At 52.9% G+C, this 23,708-nt stretch overlaps 3 protein-coding genes across 3 annotated transcripts in view; 2 read left to right on the forward strand and 1 right to left on the reverse strand.

Moving 5' to 3' along the window:
- Positions 1 to 16,423, forward strand: part of NXN (nucleoredoxin) — a 47,868-nt gene extending 31,445 nt beyond the window's left edge. The window contains exons 2-8 of the mRNA XM_069033459.1: positions 2,840 to 2,957; positions 4,322 to 4,455; positions 4,786 to 4,886; positions 5,288 to 5,394; positions 10,368 to 10,547; positions 13,032 to 13,156; positions 15,238 to 16,423. Coding sequence (XP_068889560.1) covers positions 2,840 to 2,957; positions 4,322 to 4,455; positions 4,786 to 4,886; positions 5,288 to 5,394; positions 10,368 to 10,547; positions 13,032 to 13,156; positions 15,238 to 15,420 — 948 coding nt within the window. The 3' untranslated portion in view covers positions 15,421 to 16,423. The remainder of the gene's footprint in view (positions 1 to 2,839; positions 2,958 to 4,321; positions 4,456 to 4,785; positions 4,887 to 5,287; positions 5,395 to 10,367; positions 10,548 to 13,031; positions 13,157 to 15,237) is intronic.
- Positions 16,424 to 17,329: 906 nt separating this feature from the next.
- On the reverse strand, positions 17,330 to 19,670 carry MRM3 (mitochondrial rRNA methyltransferase 3). The gene is made up of 4 exons (XM_069033231.1): positions 19,396 to 19,670; positions 18,588 to 18,832; positions 18,136 to 18,303; positions 17,330 to 17,972 (listed from the first exon to the last, which is right to left on the reverse strand). The coding sequence occupies exons 1-4, from the start codon at positions 19,668 to 19,670 to the stop codon at positions 17,425 to 17,427; spliced, it is 1,236 nt and encodes a 411-aa protein (XP_068889332.1). The 3' UTR covers positions 17,330 to 17,424.
- A 53-nt stretch (positions 19,671 to 19,723) lies between these two features.
- Positions 19,724 to 23,309, forward strand: GLOD4 (glyoxalase domain containing 4). Its single transcript, XM_069033152.1, has 9 exons — positions 19,724 to 19,841; positions 20,126 to 20,175; positions 20,797 to 20,917; positions 21,338 to 21,482; positions 21,684 to 21,820; positions 22,105 to 22,191; positions 22,334 to 22,447; positions 22,528 to 22,614; positions 22,928 to 23,309. The coding sequence occupies exons 1-9, from the start codon at positions 19,752 to 19,754 to the stop codon at positions 22,991 to 22,993; spliced, it is 897 nt and encodes a 298-aa protein (XP_068889253.1). The 5' UTR covers positions 19,724 to 19,751; the 3' UTR covers positions 22,994 to 23,309.
- The last annotated feature ends 399 nt before the right edge of the window (positions 23,310 to 23,708 follow it).

Consider the following 23,708-nt stretch of genomic DNA (forward strand, 5'->3'; position numbering starts at 1 on the left):
ACAGCGTGGGAATCCCATTGGGAGCTGTCTTTAGCTTGGCTAAAATGAACCAGCCCATTTCCCACCAAGGTTCTGCTCTTTCAGGTCAGACCTGCAGTAAAAGCAGCCATCAGGCTTCCTTCCCAAATGTCTGACAGGCTCTGGAAAGGCTGGAATCTGGCTGATGAGGGCCAGGGTGGTGGGAATTGTGGTAGATCCTGGCACTCCTCCTGCAGCGCGTGCGTTTCTCATTCCCCATCAGCTTTCCTTGCGCACAGGGGAGTCATCAAACTAAACTGCTCCCACTTTAAACAGCACATTCCTGGATGGAATTAATATGGTTAGTGCATCGAGACCACTAACTTCCAATTCAAGGCTTTTATAATAGGCTTCAAATGGCCACCCAGTTCCAGTTGCTTTATATGCAATTGTTGTGTTTGTCCACTGGTGTCTTGTGATGGGTTTCACTGATAACCCAGGCAGCAAATCTGTTAAAAATAGGAAGTGCTGCTCAGCCTGTACAAAGCTCTGAAACTTGGTTTGGTGTTACCTGGGCCAGTGGGTTCTGCCTGGGAGCTTTTGCACAGGTGCAAGGTAAAACCTTCCCGTTTGAATGGCTTTTTCTCATTCACCCAAGGTGTGACTGAGTGTGACATGATGTTCTTTAGGTTCAGGTCTCAGAGCTTAGTGATGGACATGCTCCCCCAGCAGCAACAGGTGTCATGTTGACCTCTTTTGATGCTTTTTGACCCTTTTGACACACACGTGGCTTGGTGCTTGCTTGAGGCATTCTCACTGATGAGTTAGAAGTGGCAGCTCCTGATTTCATGGGGACAGAGTGTCTGGATTGCAGATTGCCCATGCCATGGATGTCTGGGAAACCAAGACAAGTGCCTGCAGTTTGGGTCCAGTGGGGCCTGATGGTTTACACATCCTGAGAAGACCCAGGACCAGCTGTTGGCAAGAGTTAGCACATGTGCTGGACCCCGTAGACTGCCTGGAGCCAGCCATGCCACACTTGCTGCAGTGCTTTGAGCAGGTTTGGTTTGGTGTTTTCCCCTTATCTGAGGTGTTCCAGCCCCATCCCTCTGAGCACAGCGAGTCCATGCAGCCTCTTGGCTCCGAAGTGCAGACCCTGCTGCTTCCCCAGCCAAGCAAAACTGCTAGGACCCGCCGTGATGCCCTGGGGGAGCTGCTTCTGTATACAAAGGACTTGGCAAAATGAAGTGTAATGTAAGCAACTATTTAAAGAGAACGATCCGATTGCTAGTTGTAATTTCCTTATTGTTTGCAGCACCCTGTTAAATGCCTGTGATCCTTACAAAGAGCTTTCCCCCACCCTTTAAACTTCACAGAAGTGGATTTTACCTTCTGTGGTTTGAACACCATCATTGTGAGGGGGCTGGTTTGCACTGAGTACAGTTTCTTTATTCTTTTCATGCCCAAAGCCATTTGGTTTGTGATTCCATTAATATGTCTATTGGAAATGGAAGGCTGGTGGGTGGGACACAAAACCTTGCCTCTCTCTTCCTCCCCAGATCATTCCCATCTCGGGAAATGGGATTGCTTCTCTTTGCAAATCAGGGACAGTGATCTGCAGAGTTCTTCCTCTGGAAACACGTGGGTGCAGTTTCTCTGAGAAGTACTGGTGGAAGCAGCAGTGCATCGTGTGATGGTTTCCCTGGCTCTCGTGCTGGCTGACACTGGTGGGCCCCTTCTGTGCTTCTCCTGTGCCTGGGTTTTATTCTCCAAACTGGAGCACGTTGTAAACACACGGAACCCGAGGGGCTTTGCAGAGCAGAGCTTGATGTTAGGGGAAGGTGGAGATTAGTTTCCTTCCCCATTTGGCTCTTGGCTATGGTTTGGCTTTTGTTTGAGAGTTTGATAATTCACCACTGGGCTGTTTGGGTTGAAATGCTTGGAGAAATGTAAGGAAAATGAGGTGATGGCAGCAGCTCCTCCATGCGTGGTGGGGAGAGCGGCTCTGCCAGCCCACACCTGCAGCCTGTGCTGTGCCAGCAGCTGTCGTGGTCCTGTTCCTCCTCATCCCAGCCAGCTTCTGTGCATGAGTTAAGCTCTAAATTATCCTGTGCCAGAAGCATATCCTGGGGGATGTGAGCCCAGGAGTGTGTGACACCCAGAGCACTCTGTCACCAGTGTTGTGCAGAGCCAAGCTCGCTGCAAAATGTAGTGACCAGCAGACGGGCCCATCCAGACTGGGATGCCCAAAGCGTGTCCATCAGCCTGCAGAGCTGGAAGTGCAGGATGGATGAGCTGGGCCCCCAGGCTGATGTCAAAGCCCTTAATCAACTCCTGGGAGCAAACCCGGGAAGCCCCAGTTGCAGAAGAATAATTTTTTTGTGTGTTGGCCTTGTGTTCAGCTTGGCTGTGTTTTGGCAGGGGTTGCTGGTTTGTTTAATGAACATGGAAGTGGGAGGGGAGGAAACAGCCAGGGAAGCATTACAAATTGCTTCAGAGCAGTGGCATTAAAAGTATTTGTGCTTACCATGTCTTCTAAACAAAGAGCTCAAAGCATGGCAAGTATTATCCCCATTTTACTTGCAAAGAGGTAAAAGCAGGAGGAGGAGAAGCTTTGCCTGTGCTCACAGGCAAGCCCACAGCAGGTATGAGACACATGGGGGTCTCACCTGAGGTTCTGAGGGGATGGTGGTGATGGTGAGGGTCTCTGTGGGCACTGGCCCAGCAGCTCTTCCTCACATTCCTTCACGCTCATCCCTGAAGCACCAGCTCTGTTTGCTCACCTCTGACCTCTGCTCTGAAAGATGCTAATGCTCCAGAATCTTCCTCTTCACGCTGCCAAGTTTACCTTCCTTATCTCCCCTCCCAATCTTTTTTACAGCTGAAGCTGTGGAACAAGTACAGAGTCTCCAACATTCCTTCCCTAATATTTATCGATGCCTCCACTGGGAAAGTGGTTTGCAGGAATGGCCTCCTGGTCATCCGAGATGACCCTGAAGGTAAGACCTGGAGTCCCCTGTGCCACAGAAACATGGGGACACAGCTGCTTTTTCATTCCAGTTCATTCTGAATGGCCTGAGGGGGAGGGAACAAAGAACTATTGTCATACTTAACTATTCAAAGCACTGTGCTATTTTCGGCATAAAATTTTCTTCTTCATTCCTGCCAGATCTTGTGTTTTGGTTTTGCTTACTGAAAAGAACAAAGAATTTCCCTCCAGGATTTTTGTCTGGAGTGCTAATGAGGAAAAGGTTAGGCTAACTGAAACATGAAGTTTGGATTTTTCCCTGATGGAGGCACATGGACAGACAGAATGAGGGCCCAGACTTTCCATACCTTAGGAGCAGAATCCTTCCAGAATACTGAGTGGGACTTTTATCATTGACATCACATTCAGGTTAATGAGTTTCCCATTATTTACAAATTAAACAGAAAAATACTACTATTCTCCCTTGCTGAGGCTTGCTGTGCCGGGAGTTGATGCTAAATCTATCTTCTTCCAATTTGGAAAAAACCCGAATGAGCCAAATGTGTGCCCTTACTCACAGACCCTGCAGACCCATCAGTCATCTGCTGTAGTTGTCCATCCATTTTTTTTATTACAGGCTCATTGTTTCTTGGTGCAGTAAATACTGAGCGTGGTGACAGAGTCTTTAGTTCAGTGGCAGGAGCTGTACAGCAGGAACATGTTGTGGCCTGAGCCATCTGTGATGTTTTCTCCTCTCCGGCTGAACACATGGATGGATTGCTCTGGGAGCTGGCAGCAGATGATTCAGAGCATGTTTGTGTATACACACACAGCTTGCTTTGGGGTGCAGAGAGTTAGTGTAAGATATATATGAGATATATGGATATAAACACACCATCTTTTACATATATATAGCTCAGGTTTATAAATAAAGACATGTATGGATGTGTGTAGAAATACATGGTTAGTATCAGCATAAGGGACACAGTCTGACTGCATTCCTGAGCACGTACCACCTTGCCCTCTCTTGCTAAAATAAACGCTGTTGATAAGGAAAAGATGCCTCAGCAGGCACAAAACCAGAGCAGGCTTTGTCAGGCTGAAGGTGCTTTGCCTTGGGTGCAGCCTGCCTGAGAGAGAGAGGTGACCCTGGCTGCAGTGCAGAGCTTGGCTTCCTCACCTCAGGGCAAGGGTGTGGTGGTGCCTGACAGCTGAGGTGTTCTGCATCCCCCTTAGATGGGAATAAACCCCAGTAGGGTTCCTCAGACAGGATCCCCTGTATCCTTGCAGAAGGTGGGGTGGTTTTTCTAGTGGAACTTTCTGAAACTGTAAAAGCTGCTTATGCATGTTACTGTCTTATGTCTTCTTTCCACCCCTATCCTGACCCCTCCCCAGGTCTGGAGTTCCCTTGGGGGCCAAAACCCTTCAGTGAAGTTGTTGCTGGGCCTCTGCTAAGGAACAATGGGCAGACACTGGACAGCAGTGCCTTGGAGGGCTCTCACGTTGGGGTCTATTTCTCCGCGCACTGGGTGAGTGGGAGGTGCTGTGCAGAGCAGTTGGAGTGGGCTCAGGGAGAGTAAAGACCATGGTTTGGTTGGTGCTGAAGAATTTAAGATGCTTTGATCATCAGCATTGCAGTGGCCTGTCATCCTCAGCTGGCCCTGTAAGTGGGAGAGTGGTCAGACTTTGAAAATGGAAGAGGTTTTGTTGGTAAATTACAGACCATAAACCCCAGCCGTGTTCAGGCACTGCAGCAAAGATGAGGTCACACCAGTTCATGGTCACTGGGTCACCTGGCCCTGCTGGGTGTGGGAGTGGTCCTGAGGAGGAGACAATGTCCTTGTGCTTGTGTTTTGCAGTGCCCGCCATGCCGAAGCCTCACGAGGGTGCTGGTGGAGTCCTACCGGAAAATCAAGGAGGCAGGCCAGAAGTTTGAGATCCTCTTTGTCAGCGCAGACAGGTGAGGCAGCACTCACACCCTGTGCAGGCAGAGCAGTTTGGCTCTGGTATCAGAAGGGCTGCCTGAGTCCTTTCCCTCTGCCCAGTGGGGAAATGCAGAACAGGGTCAGCAAAAGCAGGTCTGTGCTTCACTTTGTGTCTTGTGGCTCTGATCTCTGAAGGATGCTCAAGCTGCTGCTGTCACCATGGGTTGGCATCCAGGTACCCTGGAGAGTTTGAAATATTTTATTGGGGAAAAATAGACCAGGGACGACATCTCAAATTTGGTCTGACTGTCTCCCAGCAGCACTTACTGGTGGGTTTTGGTGAAGGCATAAAGGGCTTTGCAGGCCAAGTTTTTAATGAGGAGGGAGCCTGGCAAGTGGAGGGCTTTGCATGCCATGCTGTGTTCCCCTTGCACAGGTCGGAGGACTCCTTCAAGCAGTACTTCAGTGAGATGCCCTGGGTGGCTGTGCCCTACGCTGACGAGGCCAGACGGTCACGCCTGAACCGACTCTATGGCATCCAAGGTAGGAAAGGCCACACTGAGACACAGATCTCCTTTTCCCCCCTCCTTTTGTTGAGTATTTGTAATGTCTCCTCTTGTTTAACTAAACCAAGAAAACAGCAAAGCAAAGCACAGTGCCCCAGGCAGAGCCGCTTCATGTTTCTGCTTTCCACAAACTCACATTCCTACCACCTGCCAGGCAGGCTGTTAGTTGAAACAGGACTTCCATAAACAACCTAATTCTTCCTGGAAACTTGGAAGCTGTTTTTGGCTTGGATGTTTTTAGTCTAATTACTGATTTATTTATTTTTGCTTTTTCTTGCTGGTTTAAATTTCATTTTCTTGCCGGTTTATGTAATGCAAAGGCAGGCCATCGTCCTGTGCAGGGGCTGAGGAAGATGGCATCTGGTTTATGTTAGTGACATGAATTACAAAAGAGAGAGTGTTTGATGTAAACCATGGCTTTGCTTTTACTGTACATGCCAGTGCCAGAATTCCAGCAGCCCTGGCTGCTCGTAGGGGCAGGGAGAGACTCTGCATGTCTGGATGGCTTCAGAGAGTCACGAAGATGATAAAAGCTCACAGCAGCCTTCCTTGGGGCTGGCAACTTGTTCCAGCAGGGGACAAACTGCAGCACAGAGGTGTGTAAGGTGACTGGCTGGTGAGATCTCATGTATGTACAAATAGTTTCTCCCTGTGGTTAAAGGATCTTGCTGCAATGTGGCTGCTTCTCATCTGTTTCTGTATGATGCCATAGAATCATAGGGTATTCTGAGCTGGAAAGATCCATCAGGATCATAGATCCAGCTCCTGGCCCTATGTAGGACACTCAACAATCCCACCCTGTGCCTGAGAGCTTTGTCCCAATGCTTCTTGAACTCAGACCGGTTTGGTGCTGTGAACGCTTCCCTGAGGAGCCTCTTTCAGTGCTCAACCACCCTCTGGGTGAAAAACTTTTTCCTGATATCCAACCTAAACCTCCCCTGACTCAGCTTCTTGTTGGCTGGGTGGGTGCAGGCTGGCAGAGGGTCGGTGTGGTCTGCAGGGAAGGAGGAGTGTTGCCAAAGGTGGCCGAGGGCATGGGAGAGGGACAGGAGAAATAATCCCTCCTTGGGGTCCTCTCCAAACACCACTTCTGGCATGAGCTCAGGTGCTGCCACTCAGCTCTGTTCCCTGACCTTAGCCCAAGAATAACCATTTGCCTACTTTAAACAGCCATCACTTTGCTGCTTAATGACCTTCCCATGAGGCGAGAGCTTTCCAAATTCATCCGTCTTTTCCCCGGCCTGCTCACAACCTTTTCCAGTGCTGGTTTCGGCCGATCGCTGCAGGACTGCTGCCAGTTTCACTGGGACTTTCTGTAAATAAGGTGTCCAGACATGGATACTTGAGCACCAGGCATGCTGTAGCCAGGGAAACAGTGACAACAGCTTTCCCTGCAACTCCAGCTGCTGCCTTCTTAAAGGTATCTCTCTTTGTTGTGTGCTGACCTGAAAATGTAAATATTGGCTGTTCCCCTGCACGCCAATCCCTTTCTGTGCCCAGGTAGCTCCCGTATTATCCCTGAATCTCAGCTCCATGCAGACTTTGGGGCTGCCTGCCTGTTTGCAGTCAAGCTTTTCACACCAGCTGGAACAAAAGCTTCCTGCAAACAGAGCTGGGTGTCGTGGGCTCTGCTCATCACCACGCGTGGTTATTCCACCTAAATGAAAAATCAGATCTGTGTAACCTCGTCTGCCTTTCCCCACATTCATGGCTCTGCTGCTGCCTCCCTGAAAGCTCTCTTTGGAGCTGCACCAATGATCAGTGAGAGTGTCCAGGTTACCATCGTGGTGCTTGGGTTGTGAGCACAACGTGAGGAGGTTTCCCACTGGTTTTTGAAGGCTGGGTACTGAAACAACAGAAGAGCTTGTCTTCCCTGTCTGCTTTAAGTTCCTGAGTGGTGGAAAGCAGCAAGAGTCAAATCTCTTGTTGTTTTAGTCCCGTGTTGGCCCCTACAACATTTAAAAACTCAGTATAAAATGTGAGTTGAGTTATTGGCCTTTATTTGGGTTTACTTGAATGCTTCTATTCATAACTCATGTGCAGTCAGAGGCTGTACCATACCACCTCTAGTAAATTGCTTCTGGTGCAGTGCTGTTCTGAGAAAGAGTCATGTCTTGTGTTGTGGCTGCGTAGAAATAATTCCCTTTTGTGCAGGCAGCTCCCAGTCCTGCCTTGGGTGAAATCCCCTGGCCTTAGCTCTCCTTCCAATGGGATGGGGAGCAGTGATAAACGTGATGCTTTGATAGGAATCACCCCTTGTTATTGTGTATCTCATGAGACCTTTTGGGTTCCTCAGTATTCCCCCTGGACTCTGTGATGTCTCTTTGAGATTTGCAATGCCTTCCAAACCCTGTTGTTTCTCCCCTTCCCCAGACACCCGCAGGTCACTCTCACAGCCTGGAAGTCACTGTTACAGGAGATTCCTGGAGTTTTTCTTCTGAAAAAGTGAAAAAACAGCGATAAAATGCACCACCTGTCCTGTGGTTGGTGTAGGGTTTGCGTCACGTAGATTGTGATTACTGACCCAACAGACTTCATGCAGATGAGATTTCCATGAGGGGTGTGGGGTTTAATATATAAATATGTAAATGTCTTGCCAGGTTCGGTAACAAACCATTTGGCCCCTGTGTTTTCATAAAATGCTGGCCCCGTGGGAGCCAAATCCATTTTCTAGTGCATAAAATCCAACCAAGCCTGTCTATGCTAATTCTCATCCAAGCTTATACAATATTCATTGCAGTGTCTGATCGCTGATTCTTCTTGATAAGTAAATTCTGGTGTTATGACTTAAGGCAATTACCAAATCCCCCAAAAGGCACTAAAATAACAAATAGTGGCTGGGACGAGTGAAAAGGGGGAATTATTTGGGTTAGCAGGTGTGAATAACATTAAGGATCGTTTCCCTGGTCCTGCAGGTCTGTGTCCCCTAAAAACAGGGTGTGTCTTTTAGGGCAGTAGTCACAAAGGTCACCTGGGAAGACGGGGATGTGAATTATCTTTAAAAATACTCTGTTTTCTGATTCAGTTTTGTATTTGCAGTTGGAGGTTTGATGGCTGGGTGTTTGGGGGGGGGGAGGGGGCATCTGCATATGCAGATTAGGTGAAGTCTAAAGGAATGCTTTGAATAGTGGATGAAATCCTTGATAGCTGCAGAATCACAGCGATCTGTTTCTAAATTGGGCCCTTAATTTTCCCAGATCAGCAAAGCTTATTTGAAACCTCTGCCTGGGAGTTGCTCAGGCTGACTGATGACCTGAGAGTCTCTAGCCTGTCCCTCATGTATAATGGATGGCAAAGCAGGCGTTTGGGGTGGGGTTGGGGATCAGAAATGGATCAAGATCCGAATCCTGTGTGCTGCTGAGCACCGAGTGCTTCTCCTGGTGTCAGTAGCACTTTGTGCCTGTGAGGGCAGGGCCAGCGTGAGATTTCCCAATTCCTTCCAGTCTGTTTAACCCATCCCTGCCCTGGGGCTACGTTGAATTACCAGCAGGTAATGAATAAGCCTTTTTGTGATACAAAATGGTTTTCTTGGCGTACCCTTAGGATCTGCAAGCGCAGCCATTGGGCGGGTTCCTGCACTGCTGCTTAGCACCAGCCCCAGCGCAGGCAGGAATGCGCCGGGCTGGAATGACGGGAATGCGGCCGCTCGCCTGGACCTGCAGGCAGGCTGGGACACACAGATGGCCGTGTATTTCCTAGAGAAATGCCTCGAATTCAGAGGGCTTGTGAGTAGCCCACTGTTGGACAAACATGGGACTGCAGTGCCAGGAGCCCGGCAAGGGAAAACGTGCTGTGTGCCCCCTGCTCAGGGAGGGGTTCTGCAGGGTATTTCTGAGGAAGGAGCTTTAAAATGAACCTTGAGATGAAGGGCAGGAGTGTTTGAGTTGCCTCAGCTTGCCAGGGATGTTGCTGGGTGAAAGAGATTCTGGAGAAGGGAGCAGGTTGAAGCCTGAGTGATGAGCAGTCCCTGGCACTAACGCTGGTCACTTCATTAGTCCCTTGGTGCCTGATCCTGCTGTCCCCTCTTGCTTCCTTGTGGGATGTTTCTTTGTCTCCCTGATGACAGAGGAATGGTGTGCTTTCCAGATGAAGTCACCAACATGAGCTGCTCCTGTTGACCCACCCGTGGCTGTTTTGTGGCCGGAAAGCCGGTGCCTTATCAGATGGGATGGTCACCAGCTGGTGTCCAACCTGCCCCACTGCCAGTGACATCTGAGTTGGTGACTTGTGCTATGTCTCTGCTGCAACTGTGTTCACTTCCTGTACAAAGCTTCTCCTTTATGGCAGAGCTCTCCAGCCCCATAGCTCAGGGCAAAATGCTGCTTTTTCCCAAGGGCCAGACCATCACTGGACATCCCCTGAGCCACATCCTGCCAGGATCCTGTAGACCTGGACATTCCTGCACAGCTTTGTTAATCTCCAGAGGGATGTGCTGTGGAAATGGCTGGGCCATTAGTGCAGAGTGCTGGAGGGCTGTGGGGGCTAAAATCCTTCCCAGAAGGAACACACCCTGCTTCCTGGCCACTGTTGTCTGCATGCTGTGTGCATTCCTGGGAATTGGGCCCTTCCAGAGGCAGCCACATCTCAGCACTGGGATGGTGATGCACAGGGGGCACGGTGCAAGAGGGAGGGTCCCTGAGTGGTACAGTGGGATTCGCACTCATGGGCACCAGGCAGCAGCAATCCCTGCCTGAACCTGGGTAGGGAGAGGCAGGCAGTGCCAGAGCTGTCTCTCAGCTTCCTGCTCTGGCTCCTGAATTGCAGTGCTCTGCTAGGACGGAAACAGGATCCAGGGAGCCTGATCCCCACTCCATGAGCTGCGGACAGGCAGGAGGCTCGCTGGGCTCCTGCCAGGGCCGGAGGCCATAGAAAAAGGCCTTTCTCCCCACACCCTGTTGCTGGCCAGTTCATGCTTTGGCTGATCCCCCTCCCTGTTTTTTTCCATCGCAGGCATCCCGACTCTCATCGTCCTGGACTCCAAGGGAGACGTGATCACGCGGCAGGGCCGGGTGGAGGTACTGAACGACATCGAGTGCCGCGAGTTCCCCTGGCACCCCAAGCCCGTGCTGGAGCTGACGGACTCCAACGCCGTGCAGCTGAATGAGGGCCCCTGCCTCGTTCTCTTTGTAGGTATGGATGGAGCATCCCTGCTGTGACAGCAGAGCCTGTGCTGGGGAAGGGGGCTGGGCGACCTGCCAGCTTGGCTAGAGCTGGCCACAGGGCTGGGAACCTGCCTCTGGTGATGACAGTGTCCATGGGAAGGGATATCACTTCCATGTCCATTTTCCATCACTGTGTGCTCACAGAGAGGCCAGTGCGGGGAGAGAGCTCCCCGTGGAAGCCCCTCAGGACAGACTTGGAGCCTTTCCTGTGCCACAGCAGCTCACAGGAGCTTGCCAGAGCCTGCTGTGCCCACATGGCTCCCACACACCACCCTGGGATGCGGTGGAGCAGCGATTGACAGCGCAGAGGAGCTGTCATATCAAAGGTGTGGTGGTGGCTGTGGACTGGAATGCTGATGAGGTGTTGGGAGTATGAGAAATACACTGTCACAGCTGGTGGTGCTGGAGATGGGAAAAGCCTTTCTGGAGCAGGGACTTCAGGCACTTGTGATGTTACAGAGGAGGCAGAGGAAGTGTCTCTGTGAGGGATTATAGATCAGTGCTGGAAACCACAGCTCAGGACTTGAGTCCCTGGGCTGAACAGGGCTGTGACAATCAGAGCAGCCTTTCATGCTCTGCTGGTCCTCCATTTCCCCAATTCCCCTGGCTGCAGGACGGGGCAAGTTTTTCCCCAAAGTTCCTGTCCTTCCACTGCTAACCCACACATGAAGCTTTCCTGCAGTTAGAAACAGGACTAGGACTCACCCAAAGCATGGATGGCTCATTCCTCATTGCTTCCCTGCCAGCAATGGACACAATAACTCAGGAAAGGGCATGGCTGGGATGAGCTGTGCTGCAGGCTGAGCCCTGGGTGAGCAGCACTGGGGTGCACACAGCATCCCAGGGAGGGAGTCGAAGGGTCCTGGGCTCTGGGGGGTGCAGCTGTCCCCTGTGTGCTGTGTAGAGTTTGCTGAAGAAGCCCCCCTTGCCTTGCTGGTGTTGTGCCAGGCCCAGGGCAGGGCTCATGTCCCGCTTCCTCGTGTGCCCTCTGTGAGCAGCACACCCTCCTCTGCAGCGCTGATAACACGGCCCTCGCTCCTTTCCTTCTTCCCTTTCAGATTTCCTTTTGACCCTGGTTATTTATTCAGCGGAGCCCAGCGGGGGATGTGAGCACAGAGCCAAAAATCCTCTCCTCACGCGGGAAGGACTGGCTGGCCACGCCAAGCCTGATGGATTGGGGCTGGCGCTGCAGGCCTCTGGAAAGAGTTATTTTTATCTTGCTCTGAGCAAAGTTTTTCTATCACCTTGCTGCAAACAGCTCATCAGGAGAACAGCTGGGGCTCCTGCTTGCTGCTTTTGGGGGTGGATGGTCTTGATGAAATCCACCAGTGATGTGCTGGGGCAGAGATGCAGCTGGTGCTGCAGCAAGGCAGGCACTGGGAATGGGGGCTTCTGGCCAGCTTTGTCCTGCTGGGAGACCCCCCCAGCAGACCAGTGCCTGCACTGCACAGGCAGCAACACCCCCAGGAGAAGGCAGGCTTAGCAAGTGCTGGTGCTGAATAAATCCTGACTGATCTACCTCCTTCCCCAGAGGGGTTAGGGCTGGGTTAGCCAGAGTGTGCAGGGCTGCCTGGAGTGCTGCCAGCAGCCAATGTTTGTAGGAAAATCAATCCCTGCAGACACCCCGCAACTCAGCGTATTTATCACTGCCCTGCACGCAGGACAGACCCTGAAATCCAGCGTGCAGCGTCTCTGGAATCTCCTGCTTTGCTTGGAGAAGCCAGAAAGGAGGACAGGAATGTGTGGAGCAAGGGCAGAGAGTTTTCTGGGCATGGCCTGTCCCAGCTGGGGGCTGGACCTGTCATGGTGGTTACATCAGGGACCACGAGGGGAGACAAGGGACTTCTCTTCTGCCTTCTTCCTTTAATGCCTGAAAGTTGTCCCCGAATTGGAATCTTTTAATCTCAGTGCTTCCCAAGGACGCAGACTCTCCTCTTTCCAGCTCACTATTTGAACTTCAGTGGTGGCTGGTGTTTGATTGATGCTGCCATCTCTTTCTACCCTCCCTCTGTCAAATCAAAGCTGCCTTCACAGCGCTGAGACTGGAGCAGCAGAGCTGCAGCTCAGCCATCCCGAGGCAGAGGGATGGTGGGTGGCGGGCAGGGGAGGCAGCAGCCTCAGATCAGCACCTTTGTTTGGTCTTCAAAACGTGCTCAAACCACAAAGCAGCTTCTTTGTGCCTGTTTGTATCACCAACAGCACCAGGGAGCAAGCAGTGGAGTATTTGGGGAGCAGGAGTTGCTCTTCTGTTACGTGTTTCCCTGCAGTGCATTTCAGCTGCTCCCTAATTTCTCCAGAGCCGTGTGGCTTTGAAGTCCATGCGGCACATCCAGGCTCTGGCTTCCTGCATGGTGGTGTGCAGTGGGACAGAGCTGGTTTGCATCCTTTGCTCCTAACCTCCTTTTTTTGCCTTGCCTCTTTTCATTTGTCTCCCCAACCCCGTGCCCTGCAGATTCAGAGGATGATGGGGAGTCGGAGGCAGCGAAACAACTGATTCAGCCCATAGCTGAAAAAATCATAGCCAAGTACAAAGCCAAAGAGGAGGAGGCACCGTTGCTCTTCTTCGTGGCGGGTGAGGTAAGTGAAAGGAGGGCACAGGGCTGTGTCCTGCTGGGTATGGGTACCACTGTTGTTGTTGTTCAATGGGTAAACTGAGGCACGGAGCTACTGCAGCTGTCAGGCACCACAGAGCAAAACCAGACTTGAGGCCTGGCTCAGTCCATGCTCTCCTTGCTGGGTGTTACTTCTAGCAAAGGGTTTGGTCAGAAGGGGAAAAACCTGAAGATGGGAGAGGGACAGGCAGAGTGGGGCTGTGGGAGGGAGCGGAGCTGCCACACTGGGGCTGCTGCCCCACTCAACCCTGAGGCTGTGTGGGCAGGGGAAGAGGAGCAGGGTTTGAGTTTCAGCCTGGCCCAGCCAGTGAAATTTCGGCTGTTTTCCTGAGCTGGCCATGCTTTTCATGGCTGGGATGGTATTTGAGGCATGTGCCGGCTGCAGTGCTCGGAGTCAAAGATCTGCTGGAGAGAATGGGAAATGGGAAAACTGGAGGACTTCTGGCCTCCCTTTCCCCTGCACAGACACTTTGCCCTGCAGCAGTCTGGCAAATGAAGGTTTTGTCTATGGGTCAAAAATGCTCCCAGCACCCCCAGGCCTGCAGTTCCCCTCCCACATCACTGCTCAGGGCCTGGGCAGGTGGCAGCCGCTGCGCCTGCTCCGTCCCTGCATGCCCACGTCACAGCCGCAGCGTTCCCTGCGCGGAGCCCTCCGGAGCCGCCCTGCGACAAAAGGGTCCCCACTGCCACACCCAGGCCCCCCCAGCCAGACAGGCCCCCACTGCCACCACCCACAGCCCCACTGGCCCCTCTGTGCAGCCGCTCCCACCACCATAACGGGTCTCTGAGCATCCCAGCTCAGCCCCGCACCCTTGAATAAGTCCGTTGTTGGAAAGGGCTATTTTGGGAGGGTCCGAGACCTTCCCCCCTCCCCCAGAGCCTGCGAAGCGTTTTCCTCCCGCTCGCCGGCTGTAGCTGAAACATTGCTGCTATTCATGCAGCTCCCGACGGCCCTGCAGCGGCCGGCCCGAAGAATGGGGAGCGTCCGGCACGTCCCATTCATCCGTCACCTCAATAGCCGGGAGCGCTGGCCCCGGGGCTCCGCTGGCCCCCACGCACAAAGCAGCCCGGCCATGGCCGGAGCAGGCGCCTCCCATTGCTCTCCCAGCACTGTCTGGACCGATTTTGCATTGATTAAAAATATTCCTTGGTGCCTTTGTAAATAAAGGACGAGGCGTCCCGACACCTGGGTGGGGGGTGGCCAAGGCGACGAGCCCAGCCCTGCTCGCCCTTCCAGCCACGTGGTCCAGCTGCGCCAGAAACCCCTGCAAAGGAAGGGGAGGCGCGACCGGAGCTCCCCAGCGCTGCCGCCACGCGCTGCAGAGCCCCGGCCGCCAACCAGGTGGATGGATTCCATTCCTGCCCCTCGGAAGGGGTGCGCAGGAACGCCCCGCTCCGGGTGCGGCACAGCGTGGGCTTGGTGATGAATCGCACCAGTGCCGGCTTTTTGCATCCCACAGCCTCGGGAGGGATAAATCGTTGCCTTTGACCAGAGCTGAGCTGTGCCTGGCTGAGGGGAGGGCAGCCCTCTCCCCCTGCAAGCAGCCTGGTGCTCTTGTGTGTGCCCAGACACTGGGACCTGCTGATGGGGTCTCACGGTTGGCTCAAAGCACAAGACTTCATCCCATTCCTGTTCTTTGCTTTGTTCCAGGCGTGCACTTGGGTCCCTTTGGTATCCACCCTTGGTGAGCAGGGAGGTGGCTGTGCTGCCAAAGGGCTGGCAGTCCTCACATTCAGTTCTTCAAGCTATGGATGTCCCAGAGGCTCTGGGGTGGCCGGGGCAGTGGGTCAGCATGGAAGCAGGGGTTGGAGGAGAGCATGTCCCATTCCAGCCTAGGATAAACCAATCCTGTTTGGTTCTGACACAAACCACGAGCAGAGCCGGCAGCAACGTGGGTGTTGCCTGCTGTGCTCGTGGTCCTGCAGTGCTGGTGCAAGGCCCAGTCCCTTGGGATACACTGTGGGCTGGACTGTGGCAGCAGCAAACTGCTCCTGGTGTCCTGGCTCTGCTGATGACTCCTCTGTCCTTCTCCTTTTGGCTTCCAGGACGACATGACCGACTCCCTGCGGGATTACACCAACCTGCCCGAGGCTGCACCCTTGCTCACCATCCTGGACATGTCAGCCCGGGCCAAGTACGTGATGGATGTGGAGGAGATCACGCCCGAAATCGTGGAAGCCTTTGTCAGCGACTTTCTAGCAGACAAGCTAAAACCCGAGCCCATCTAAGGGGCCTCTGTGCCAACAGACGTTATTTAAAACTAGGTCTCTCTTCCGCCGCTTGTGGATTCTCCAGCGTGTCCTCACGCCCGACCCAGTATCCAACCTTCTTGTGGTGCCTTGTTTTACGCAGTGAATCCTTCTCCTAAGCAAACTCCTTGAGATGCACTTTCAGCAGGGAGTTGTTGGCGTTTGGAGACTTCGCTTGTGCTTCATGGTGATATTATTCTCTAATAACCAGGCCAGAACTGTTACTGTATTGTTATTTTATACACGGCACTAGCTAGCAGGCAAATCTTTTTGCATGGTGTTCTTCCCAACGTATGCATCAGGCAGTGGGTGGGGTTCTTGGGGCTCTTTTCTTTCTCCTCCTCCCCCTTCTTTCCTTTCTTACCACCCCTGCTGACTAAATGACTTCCAGGAAGCAATAAGGAAACTGTCCCCATCGCCCCTGGCCAGTCCTTTCTCTCCCACGCAAGTGCCCTGACAAGGCCAAGACAAGTCTTAACTGCTGACAACCTCTGAAAGACCACGGCACAGCCAAGCTCTTCCTCCTGGGGGTGAGACCTTCCCTCGTGGGTTTCCCACCCCTCACTCCAAGCACCGACAGCCTTAGGCAGCGCTGGCTGTTCGTGTCAAGGTCCATCCCCCTGCCATGGGTGGGTGTTCCCTCTGTCCCTCCCACTCTGAGCCAGGAGGAGGATCACCACCGGGCTGCCCTCACCTCTTGTTTCTTCCTTTGTGCTCTCCCTGTCCCCTCTTGTCCCTCTCTCTGGTATGAACTGTCTTCTCCCCTGTGTTAGTTGATTGAGCTGTTTTTCGTAGGTGTGTCCCAAACTCAACGTAAATGGTGCTGTTCTTTAAAAAAATAACCAAAAAAAACAACCCACCCAAACCCTAAGGAAAAAAACCCTCCCTCCCTAACCCAAGCAGCACAGCCGAGCCCTTGAAAAGTGACATTGTAAAAACTGTACATGGTGATTGGAACTTTGTAATAAAACTGTTACAATGACCTCGTCCCCGGAGGTGCCGATTGCCTGTCCTGCTGTCAGAGAGGGAGCCCATGTGGGGGGAAGAGGAGCCCCCAGCCTGACCCCATGGATCGGTGGCTCCTGGGATTCCCCCCTGGGCTCACTCAGCCCCTGCCTGTGCCTGGTTTGCTGGGGTGGGTCGGAGCTCCCCAGGAGGGAGGGAGCCCTTTGGTGGCCACTGCGGCGTTCCCAGCCCGATGTCCCAGCCTGAATAGAGCGTGTTGTGCAAGCCACTGCTTTTCCCTTTCAGCTCATTAGTCAGCCATGGCAGGATTATGGTGTCCCCCTTTATCCTGCTGCAGCTTCCCACCCTGCCAGGAGCTGGGAACAGCCGCCAGCTCGGGCTGTATAAACCCAGCCTGTGTTCTGCACGTTTCAGAGGTTGTTCCCGTGTTCAGCAGTGATGAACTGACTGGTGAGCAGTTCCAGGAGCAGCCCAGCACCTCCCAGCAGTGGTGTGGTCAGGAGTGCTGGAGCTCGGACACCCCACACCACAGCCACCCCCAGCCAGCCTCGCCCTTGGCAGGGTTGGAGCGAGTGTTGGAGGATGGGGTTTGGGTAAGCACAGGCAGCACCCATTCAGGTGGCAGCAACCTGACCTTCCTGACCCAAAACTACTCCAAGCAGCCAGGCTGGGAAGGACACACGCTGTCAGCAGCAGCCTGGCTGGGCCAGCACAAACGAGGGATCTGAGGTCTCCACGGATCTGCTGGATGAAAGGGCTGGAGCAGGGGGGGGAAACCGGCTGAGGTGAGGCCAGGGCTGCTACTCAGCCTTTCCCTTCTCGCGGTGATCACCCTTCCCTTCTCTCTAGCATCACCATGTGGCCACCACATCCACTGGGAGCCACGCACTCATCTCAGCACGGCTCCAGCCTTAAATACTCATTTATTACAAACCAAACAGCCCGAGCCGCTCGTTTATTAACTCTCAAGGTAACCAAAGGGAAGAAGTGCTCCTTCAGCACCCAAACCACAGCAATTCAGCCTGACACAGGCAGCTTCTGCCTGTCATCCTCCTGCTTGTGCCTCCACAGCAGCTGCCTCTTGCCCTCGAAGAGCACGATGCCAGCAGCAATAGCAGAGTTCAAGCTGTCCACGCCTGGCACCACGGGAATGACCAGTCTCCTCCCCCCTGTGCTGGCTGCCAGCCGAAGCGCGGCCGGACTCAGGCCGTGGGTCTCCCCTCCGATCACCACAGCCACTGGAGTCTGTGCCCAGTCCTCGTAGTAATGCTGTGCAGCCAGCTCTGGGATTCCTGCTGCTCCCTCCTCATCCTCGTGCTCAGGAGCAGCCTTGGGGCTGGATTTCACAGGAGCTTTTGGGCTGTCAGGAGCAGACCCAGCTCCTCTCGGCACGGATGTGGTCCTGGCCGGGACATCTGGGTCGTTGTTGTCGGCCACGCAGACCTGGATGCCATCAGGAAGGTTGGTGGGAACAGATTCCCAGTCCAGGTTGGCAATGATGGGCACACGGAAGTGAGCCCCCATTCCTGCACGGAGCACCTTTGGCTCCCACGGATCCACACAGCCTGGGAAGGAAGAGGGAGAAACGGTGACAGCGCAGGGACTCCCCCAAAGGTGGATTCAGCAGCCACAGCGAACCACGCCAGCCACTCCTTACAAATTCTGGGGAACGTCTTCAAGCACCTCATTCCCTGCCTTACCCCCAGGTAACTCAAACTTTCCTCTTACCTTTGGTGAGCAGCACTTTCTCACAGCCTGCTCCTGCTGCAGATCTCAGGATAGTCCCCAGGTTTCCCGGATCTCGGATGTTGTCGCAGATGAGGAGCAGTGGCAGGGAGTTGTTGAGCTGAGCTGCAGGGTAGGACATCTTGGCAGGGTCAGGCTTGGAAAAGATGCCTGAGGAAATGAAGTGTGACAGGTTTATGACTGACCCACCCTAAGGAGAGGCCTGCTCTGTGAGAGTTGGCCCCAATTTCAATAAATATGTGCTGGAGGAAGTGTTAGGAAAAGCACCACCTAAAGGAAGTTGGAGCAGAGTTTGTCACTTTGCAAGGAAAGCTTATTTTCCAGCAGGGCTGGAGCATTGTGCTGTGTTTAAAGAAAGATTATTAAGAGTCATTATCCTAAATAAGAAAAGCTTCCCTTTGGGCAGTGTTGCAACTGTTTCAGAGGCGACTTACCTAGAAGCCCCTGAGGAGTCACGAGGTCAGACCAGGTCTTAATGTCTTCAAATTTCACCTTAACTAAGCTGGCTGGTTTTATCTCTGCCTCAGGCAGCAGCTTCAGGTGCCCCACAGTGCTGAAGAAGAGCGTTTGTGGCACAGCTCCTGCCTCCAGTGCGTCCTTGATCAGCCTGTGCCCCTCCAGCAGAATCTTCCCGTGATTATCCCGAAACTTCTTTGACTTGGCGATAGTCACCACTTTTCTGTGGAGAAATTATTCAGAGATGTGGCTGTGATGCTGGCACCACCTTCAGTCTGTCCTTCACCAGCTCCTGAGAGCTTCACTGGGAGGTCACAAAGATGATCGAGGGATGGAGCACCTCTCCTAAGAGGAAAGGCTGGAAAGGTGACCTTACAGCATCTTTCAGTACTTGAAGGGACTCCAAGAGAGCTGGAGAAGGACTTCAGCAAGGGCCTGGAGTGCCAGGACAAATGGGAATGCCCTTGAACTTCCAGAGGGCAGGATTAGATGGGATATTGGGAAGGAATTGTTCTCTGTGAGGGTGGCGAGGCCCTGGATCCCTGGAAGTGCCCAAGGCCAAGCAGGGTGATGCTTGGAGCAACCTGAGATAGTGGAAGGTGTCCCTGCCCACGACAAGAGGTGGAACGGGATGGGCTTTAAGGTCCCTTCCAACCCAACGACTCCCCGGTTCTATGAAGCACCCCCGGTGTCAGTCTCCCCGCTTCCTCCCAAGGCTGGAATTTCCCTCCCATTCAGGGAGTTTTACGAGGGGCAGCACGGCCGGGCCCCGCTCCCCGCGCTCACCCCATCCTGCGGTCCCCGGGCGCCGCCTTCTCGTACCACAGCCCCGGCGCGGCCGCGCAGCGCTCCACGGCGGGCGGCGGCGGCGGCGGCTCCGAGCGCTCCCGGGGACTCTGCGGGCTCTCCCCGGGGCTCTGCGGGCGCTCCTGGGCGCTCTGCGGCTGCAGCACCCGCACGGGGCTCCGCCGCAGCGCCCGCACCCCGCGCCGCCCGCCCGCGTCCCCCCGCGCCCCGCGGGGCCTCAGCAGCGCCCGCCACGCGCGGCCCAGCGCCGCCATCGCGCGGCCGCCCCGCCCCCGTGACGTCACCGCGCACCGACCCGTGACGTCACCGCGCCGCGTGACGTCACGGGCGCAGTCATGGCCTCCCGCCGGGCGCTGCACTTCGTGTTCAAAGTGGGCGACCGGGCCCGCACCGCGCGGTTCTACCGGGAGCTGCTGGGCATGAGGGTGAGCGCCGGGGCCGGGCCGGGGCTGGGCCGGAGAACGGGCGGTTCTGCGCCCGCCGTGTCCCCGGACCGCGGCCCAGAGGAAGGGATGGAAATGGGGGTGGAAATGGGGGTGGAAATGGGGGTGGAAATAGGGGTGGAAATAGGGGTGGAAATGGGAGCCGCGTCCTGCCCGCGCTCACCCTCTTCTCGCCCGCTTCACCGGGCCTAGGAAAGGGATCCCGGGCTGGAACGAGGTGATCTTCCAGGTCCCCTCCCAACCCAAAGCGTTGTGTGGTTCTCAAGGTGCTGAGGCACGAGGAGTTCGAGGAGGGCTGCAAGGCCAGCTGCAACGGGTGAGTGCCCTGCCCGCCGTGACCGCCCGTGTGCCAGCTGGTAGCTCACAGGACAGTAAGGGTCGTGTTGTTCTTCATTAGGCTGCTTCCCTTGGAACCTACAGCCCCCTCGGTCTGTGTAGGTGTGATGCTCACCTTGAACATAAATGCCACACCTATAGACTGGTACTTAACTGTAGCAAATTATTTCTGAGATTTGCAGTCACTACGTTCGGTTCCACTGATTATTTATATAGGCGTGGCGTCAAGGTTCTTGAGTTAAAAATCCCTCCTGGTAGCCCCAAAAGCTTTTTGTAAAGACAGAGGAATGAAAGAAAGAAGAAATAGGAATGCGTTTCTCTCTGAACTTGAAGGAATCTGACAGTTTGGTGCCCTTTCCTACTTAGCAATAAGGAAGTGATTGTATAATTGCAGCTAATGAGCAGCCTGTGCTCTTAAAGCAGGAGCTGTTAATGAGGTAGAATTGCTTTTATCACACGGCCATGAATGACAGCCCAGGGTCAAAATGCCATTATTTCACTCTAACAATGCAATTCCTCCTTGAAACGCAAATACTTGCAGTTCTTGGTGGTTACTTTTAATACTCGTGACATTAAAATATGGACATCATGGATATTCCAGCCCTTATGATGGAAAATGGAGCAAGACCATGGTGGGCTATGGACCAGAGGACAACCACTTTGTTGCAGAGCTGACTTACAATTATGGCATTGGAGAATATCGCCTGGGCAATGACTTCCTGGTGAGTTCCACTCCAAGCAGCCAAACCTTCTCATGATAAGCTTATTTACTTTAATAATTAGAAGCTTGTGTGTCACATGGGTTGTACCAGCTGCTTTTTTTATGCTTTTTTGGTTTCTTAAACACTTCAGTGTTGCTTTTGTGGTTGTTTCCAAGTTGGAAGAGCAGAAACCAGAGCAGATTTGGGCTCACTTAATGTCCAGGAAGCATTCCTTGAGCTCTGCCTCTGCTGTGTGTGTGGGACAGCTGGTACTGGCTGCCGGATCCAACACGGAATGCTTAGCAAAACACTCTTATATTTATTATTAATCATTTTTTTTGTGATTTGGTGGCTGGCAGCAGATGGAGATCTCACGTTTCCTGTGTGAAAACAGGTGATGTCTCTGCAGCCACCCCGTGAATTTTGTTGTGTCCTCTCTAGGGCATCACTCTGGTGTCCAGCCAGGCTGTGAGCAATGCCAGGAAGATGGGGTGGCCCCTCAAAGAAGTCACCTCTGGTGTCTTTGAAGCTGAAGCCCCGGGAGGGTACAAGTTCTACCTGGAAGACAAGGAACAGCTCAAGCAAGGTGAAATATTTACCCTCACCCTTACTGGTGTTCAGGAGGATTTACCAGTGGGTTATCAGAGTGGGCTGTGTGTTTATTTCGATGGCATTTTATAAAACAGAGCACTTTTTAATCATTTCTTTGTTACTTTTCAAGAATGCAAAACTGCATTTAAACCTATAATACGTTTGTAACTAATTTGAAATTGTTGCAATCCTCAAGATCCTGTGTGGAAGGTAACTCTGGGTGTCTCAAACCTGCAGAAGTCTGTGAGCTACTGGTCTGGTTTGCTTGGGATGAAAGTATATGAGAAGGATGAGGAGAAACAAAGGGCTTTGCTGGGCTACGCTGATAACCAGGTCAGTCCTTGGAAACCTCACCGTGAAAACTTCTTATTTTATGAGAACAGCATCTTAAAAGGAAAAAAATTCTTAATTAAAGCAACTGTGCACTTAATTAAGAGTGTTTTCATCGAAGCTTGTGTACGCTCAACTGCGTTTTTAAAAAAAGCAAAGCTGTGGTTTGCTCTGGTGATTCTGCCTTGCTGGGAAGGGCGTGAATGGGGGATTTTTGGAATCACCCACATCCTGGAGAAAAAGCTGCAGCGTCCCTAGAAGCCAGGCTGGGTTTTTCCCTGTTGCAGTGCAAGCTGGAGCTGAAGGCTGGTGGAGGGGCCGTGGATCACGGGACGGCGTTCGGGCGCATCGCCTTCTCCTGCGCCAAGGACGAGGTAACAGCCACGCTTCCCTCACGCCTCTCCTTACCCCACAGCTGGGGAAGGCAGCTTTTTAAGGTGCACAGAATATCTCTGAGCAGATAGTTTGCTTATCTTTCTGGCAGTGGGATGGTTTTGGTTGGTTTTCTGTTTTAAGCTGCCAAGCATCGAAGCCCTGATGAAAAAGGAGAATCAGAAAATTCTGACGCCTCTGGTGAGCTTGGACACGCCTGGCAAAGCCACGGTGCAAGTGGTTATTCTGGCTGATCCTGTGAGTAACTCTGGAAACAGTGATTAAATTGGGTTCAAATGCTCTCTGCCATTGGTTATGACTGAGCTGCTCCTGTTTAGGATGGCCATGAAATCTGTTTTGTGGGAGATGAAGCGTTCAGAGAGCTGTCCAAGGTGGACCCTAATGGTGACAAGCTGTTGGATGATGTAAGTGGCTGCACATTCATTTTCTTCCTGATTTAGAGACACCTGTAGAATCCAATTTTCATTCCATGCTGAGTGTTTTTTGGAGAAGCAAATTGCCCAGGCTTGGTAAGGAAAATAAATCCATTTTTAAAGCTCACTGAGTGCCCTGGGTGGAGTTTTCCAGCCTTCCCCTTGGGGTATGGTCACGTTATTTCCTGGGGCAGAGAACATTGGTTTTCAGTGTCCATTCTTCTTACAAGCAGCTAAAAAATGATTTATCCCTGCAGAGAGCTTTCCCCCTGTTCTGACCACACTCCCACTTGTCTTTGTGCAGGCCATGGCTGCAGACAACAGTGACAAGTGGTTTGCTGAACACAACATGAAGAAGGTTTCAGCTTAGCTGGAGCAATGGACTGGGCTGCTCCTCTGTGCCTTGGAGTTCTTCCAGGAAAATGCCAATTGCACTGCCCTCCCAATCAGAGGGTGCTGGAGTGTCCCGTGGTGGTTTTTTGGTTTGATTTAAGCTGATGTCTCTGGCTGCTGCTCTCTCCCTTCCAGCAAATCACATCTTCTCCTTCCAAACAGCAGGGCTGTGCAGCAAAGGAGCAGGCTGAGCCCTTGGCTTCATAACAGGCGTCATCAGTCAAGAAAACCTCACGTTTCTGTTGCTGTTATACTTGAAAGAAAGGTTAATAGAGATGGTATTTTCTAATTCATTTATTTTCTGATTGATTTGCTTTAGCTGTCCTTTATTTGCAGGCTGGGGGAGGGTTTTCAGGTCTCTGTGACTCCTTGCCCTCTCCAGTGGGGCTGTGCAGGGGGAACTGGGGCAGGGAACAGGGAGTGCATTCCTTTATTAGGAACAAAGAAAGGATCTTGCCAAACCCCTTCCCAAGGAGATTTCCACATTGCAGGAGGGAGCTGAAGCTGTGCTGTGGTTTGTAGCTGCACTGTCTGCTGAGGTGCCAGGGGGCAGCTTGAAATAAGTTCTGCAATGAGCTTTTGGTGAGAAGCTGCCTCTGGAAGTAGCAGGTCAGGGTTTATTCCATTGGAATGAGAGCTGGGAATACAGGGAGTCATTCCTGGCATTTTCTGTGCCAGGTATGCTGCCTGGC

Source organism: Aphelocoma coerulescens, chromosome 19 (assembly GCF_041296385.1).
Source record: "Aphelocoma coerulescens isolate FSJ_1873_10779 chromosome 19, UR_Acoe_1.0, whole genome shotgun sequence".
Taxonomy (NCBI): domain Eukaryota; kingdom Metazoa; phylum Chordata; class Aves; order Passeriformes; family Corvidae; genus Aphelocoma; species Aphelocoma coerulescens.

Excerpts from the sequence above, each read along its gene's own strand:
- MRM3 (XM_069033231.1), bottom strand. The coding sequence starts at position 19,670 with ATGGCGGCGCTGGGCCGCGCGTGGCGGGCGCTGCTGAGGCCCCGCGGG. Across the intron at positions 18,833-19,395 it reads CCCGGGGACCGCAGGATGGG|AAAAGTGGTGACTATCGCCA; the intron begins GTGAGCGCGGGG and ends ATTTCTCCACAG. Across the intron at positions 17,973-18,135 it reads GAAAGTGCTGCTCACCAAAG|GCTGTGTGGATCCGTGGGAG; the intron begins GTAAGAGGAAAG and ends CTTCCTTCCCAG.
- GLOD4 (XM_069033152.1), top strand. The coding sequence starts at position 19,752 with ATGGCCTCCCGCCGGGCGCTGCACTTCGTGTTCAAAGTGGGCGACCGG. Across the intron at positions 20,918-21,337 it reads GCCTGGGCAATGACTTCCTG|GGCATCACTCTGGTGTCCAG; the intron begins GTGAGTTCCACT and ends TGTCCTCTCTAG. Across the intron at positions 21,483-21,683 it reads CAAGGAACAGCTCAAGCAAG|ATCCTGTGTGGAAGGTAACT; the intron begins GTGAAATATTTA and ends GCAATCCTCAAG.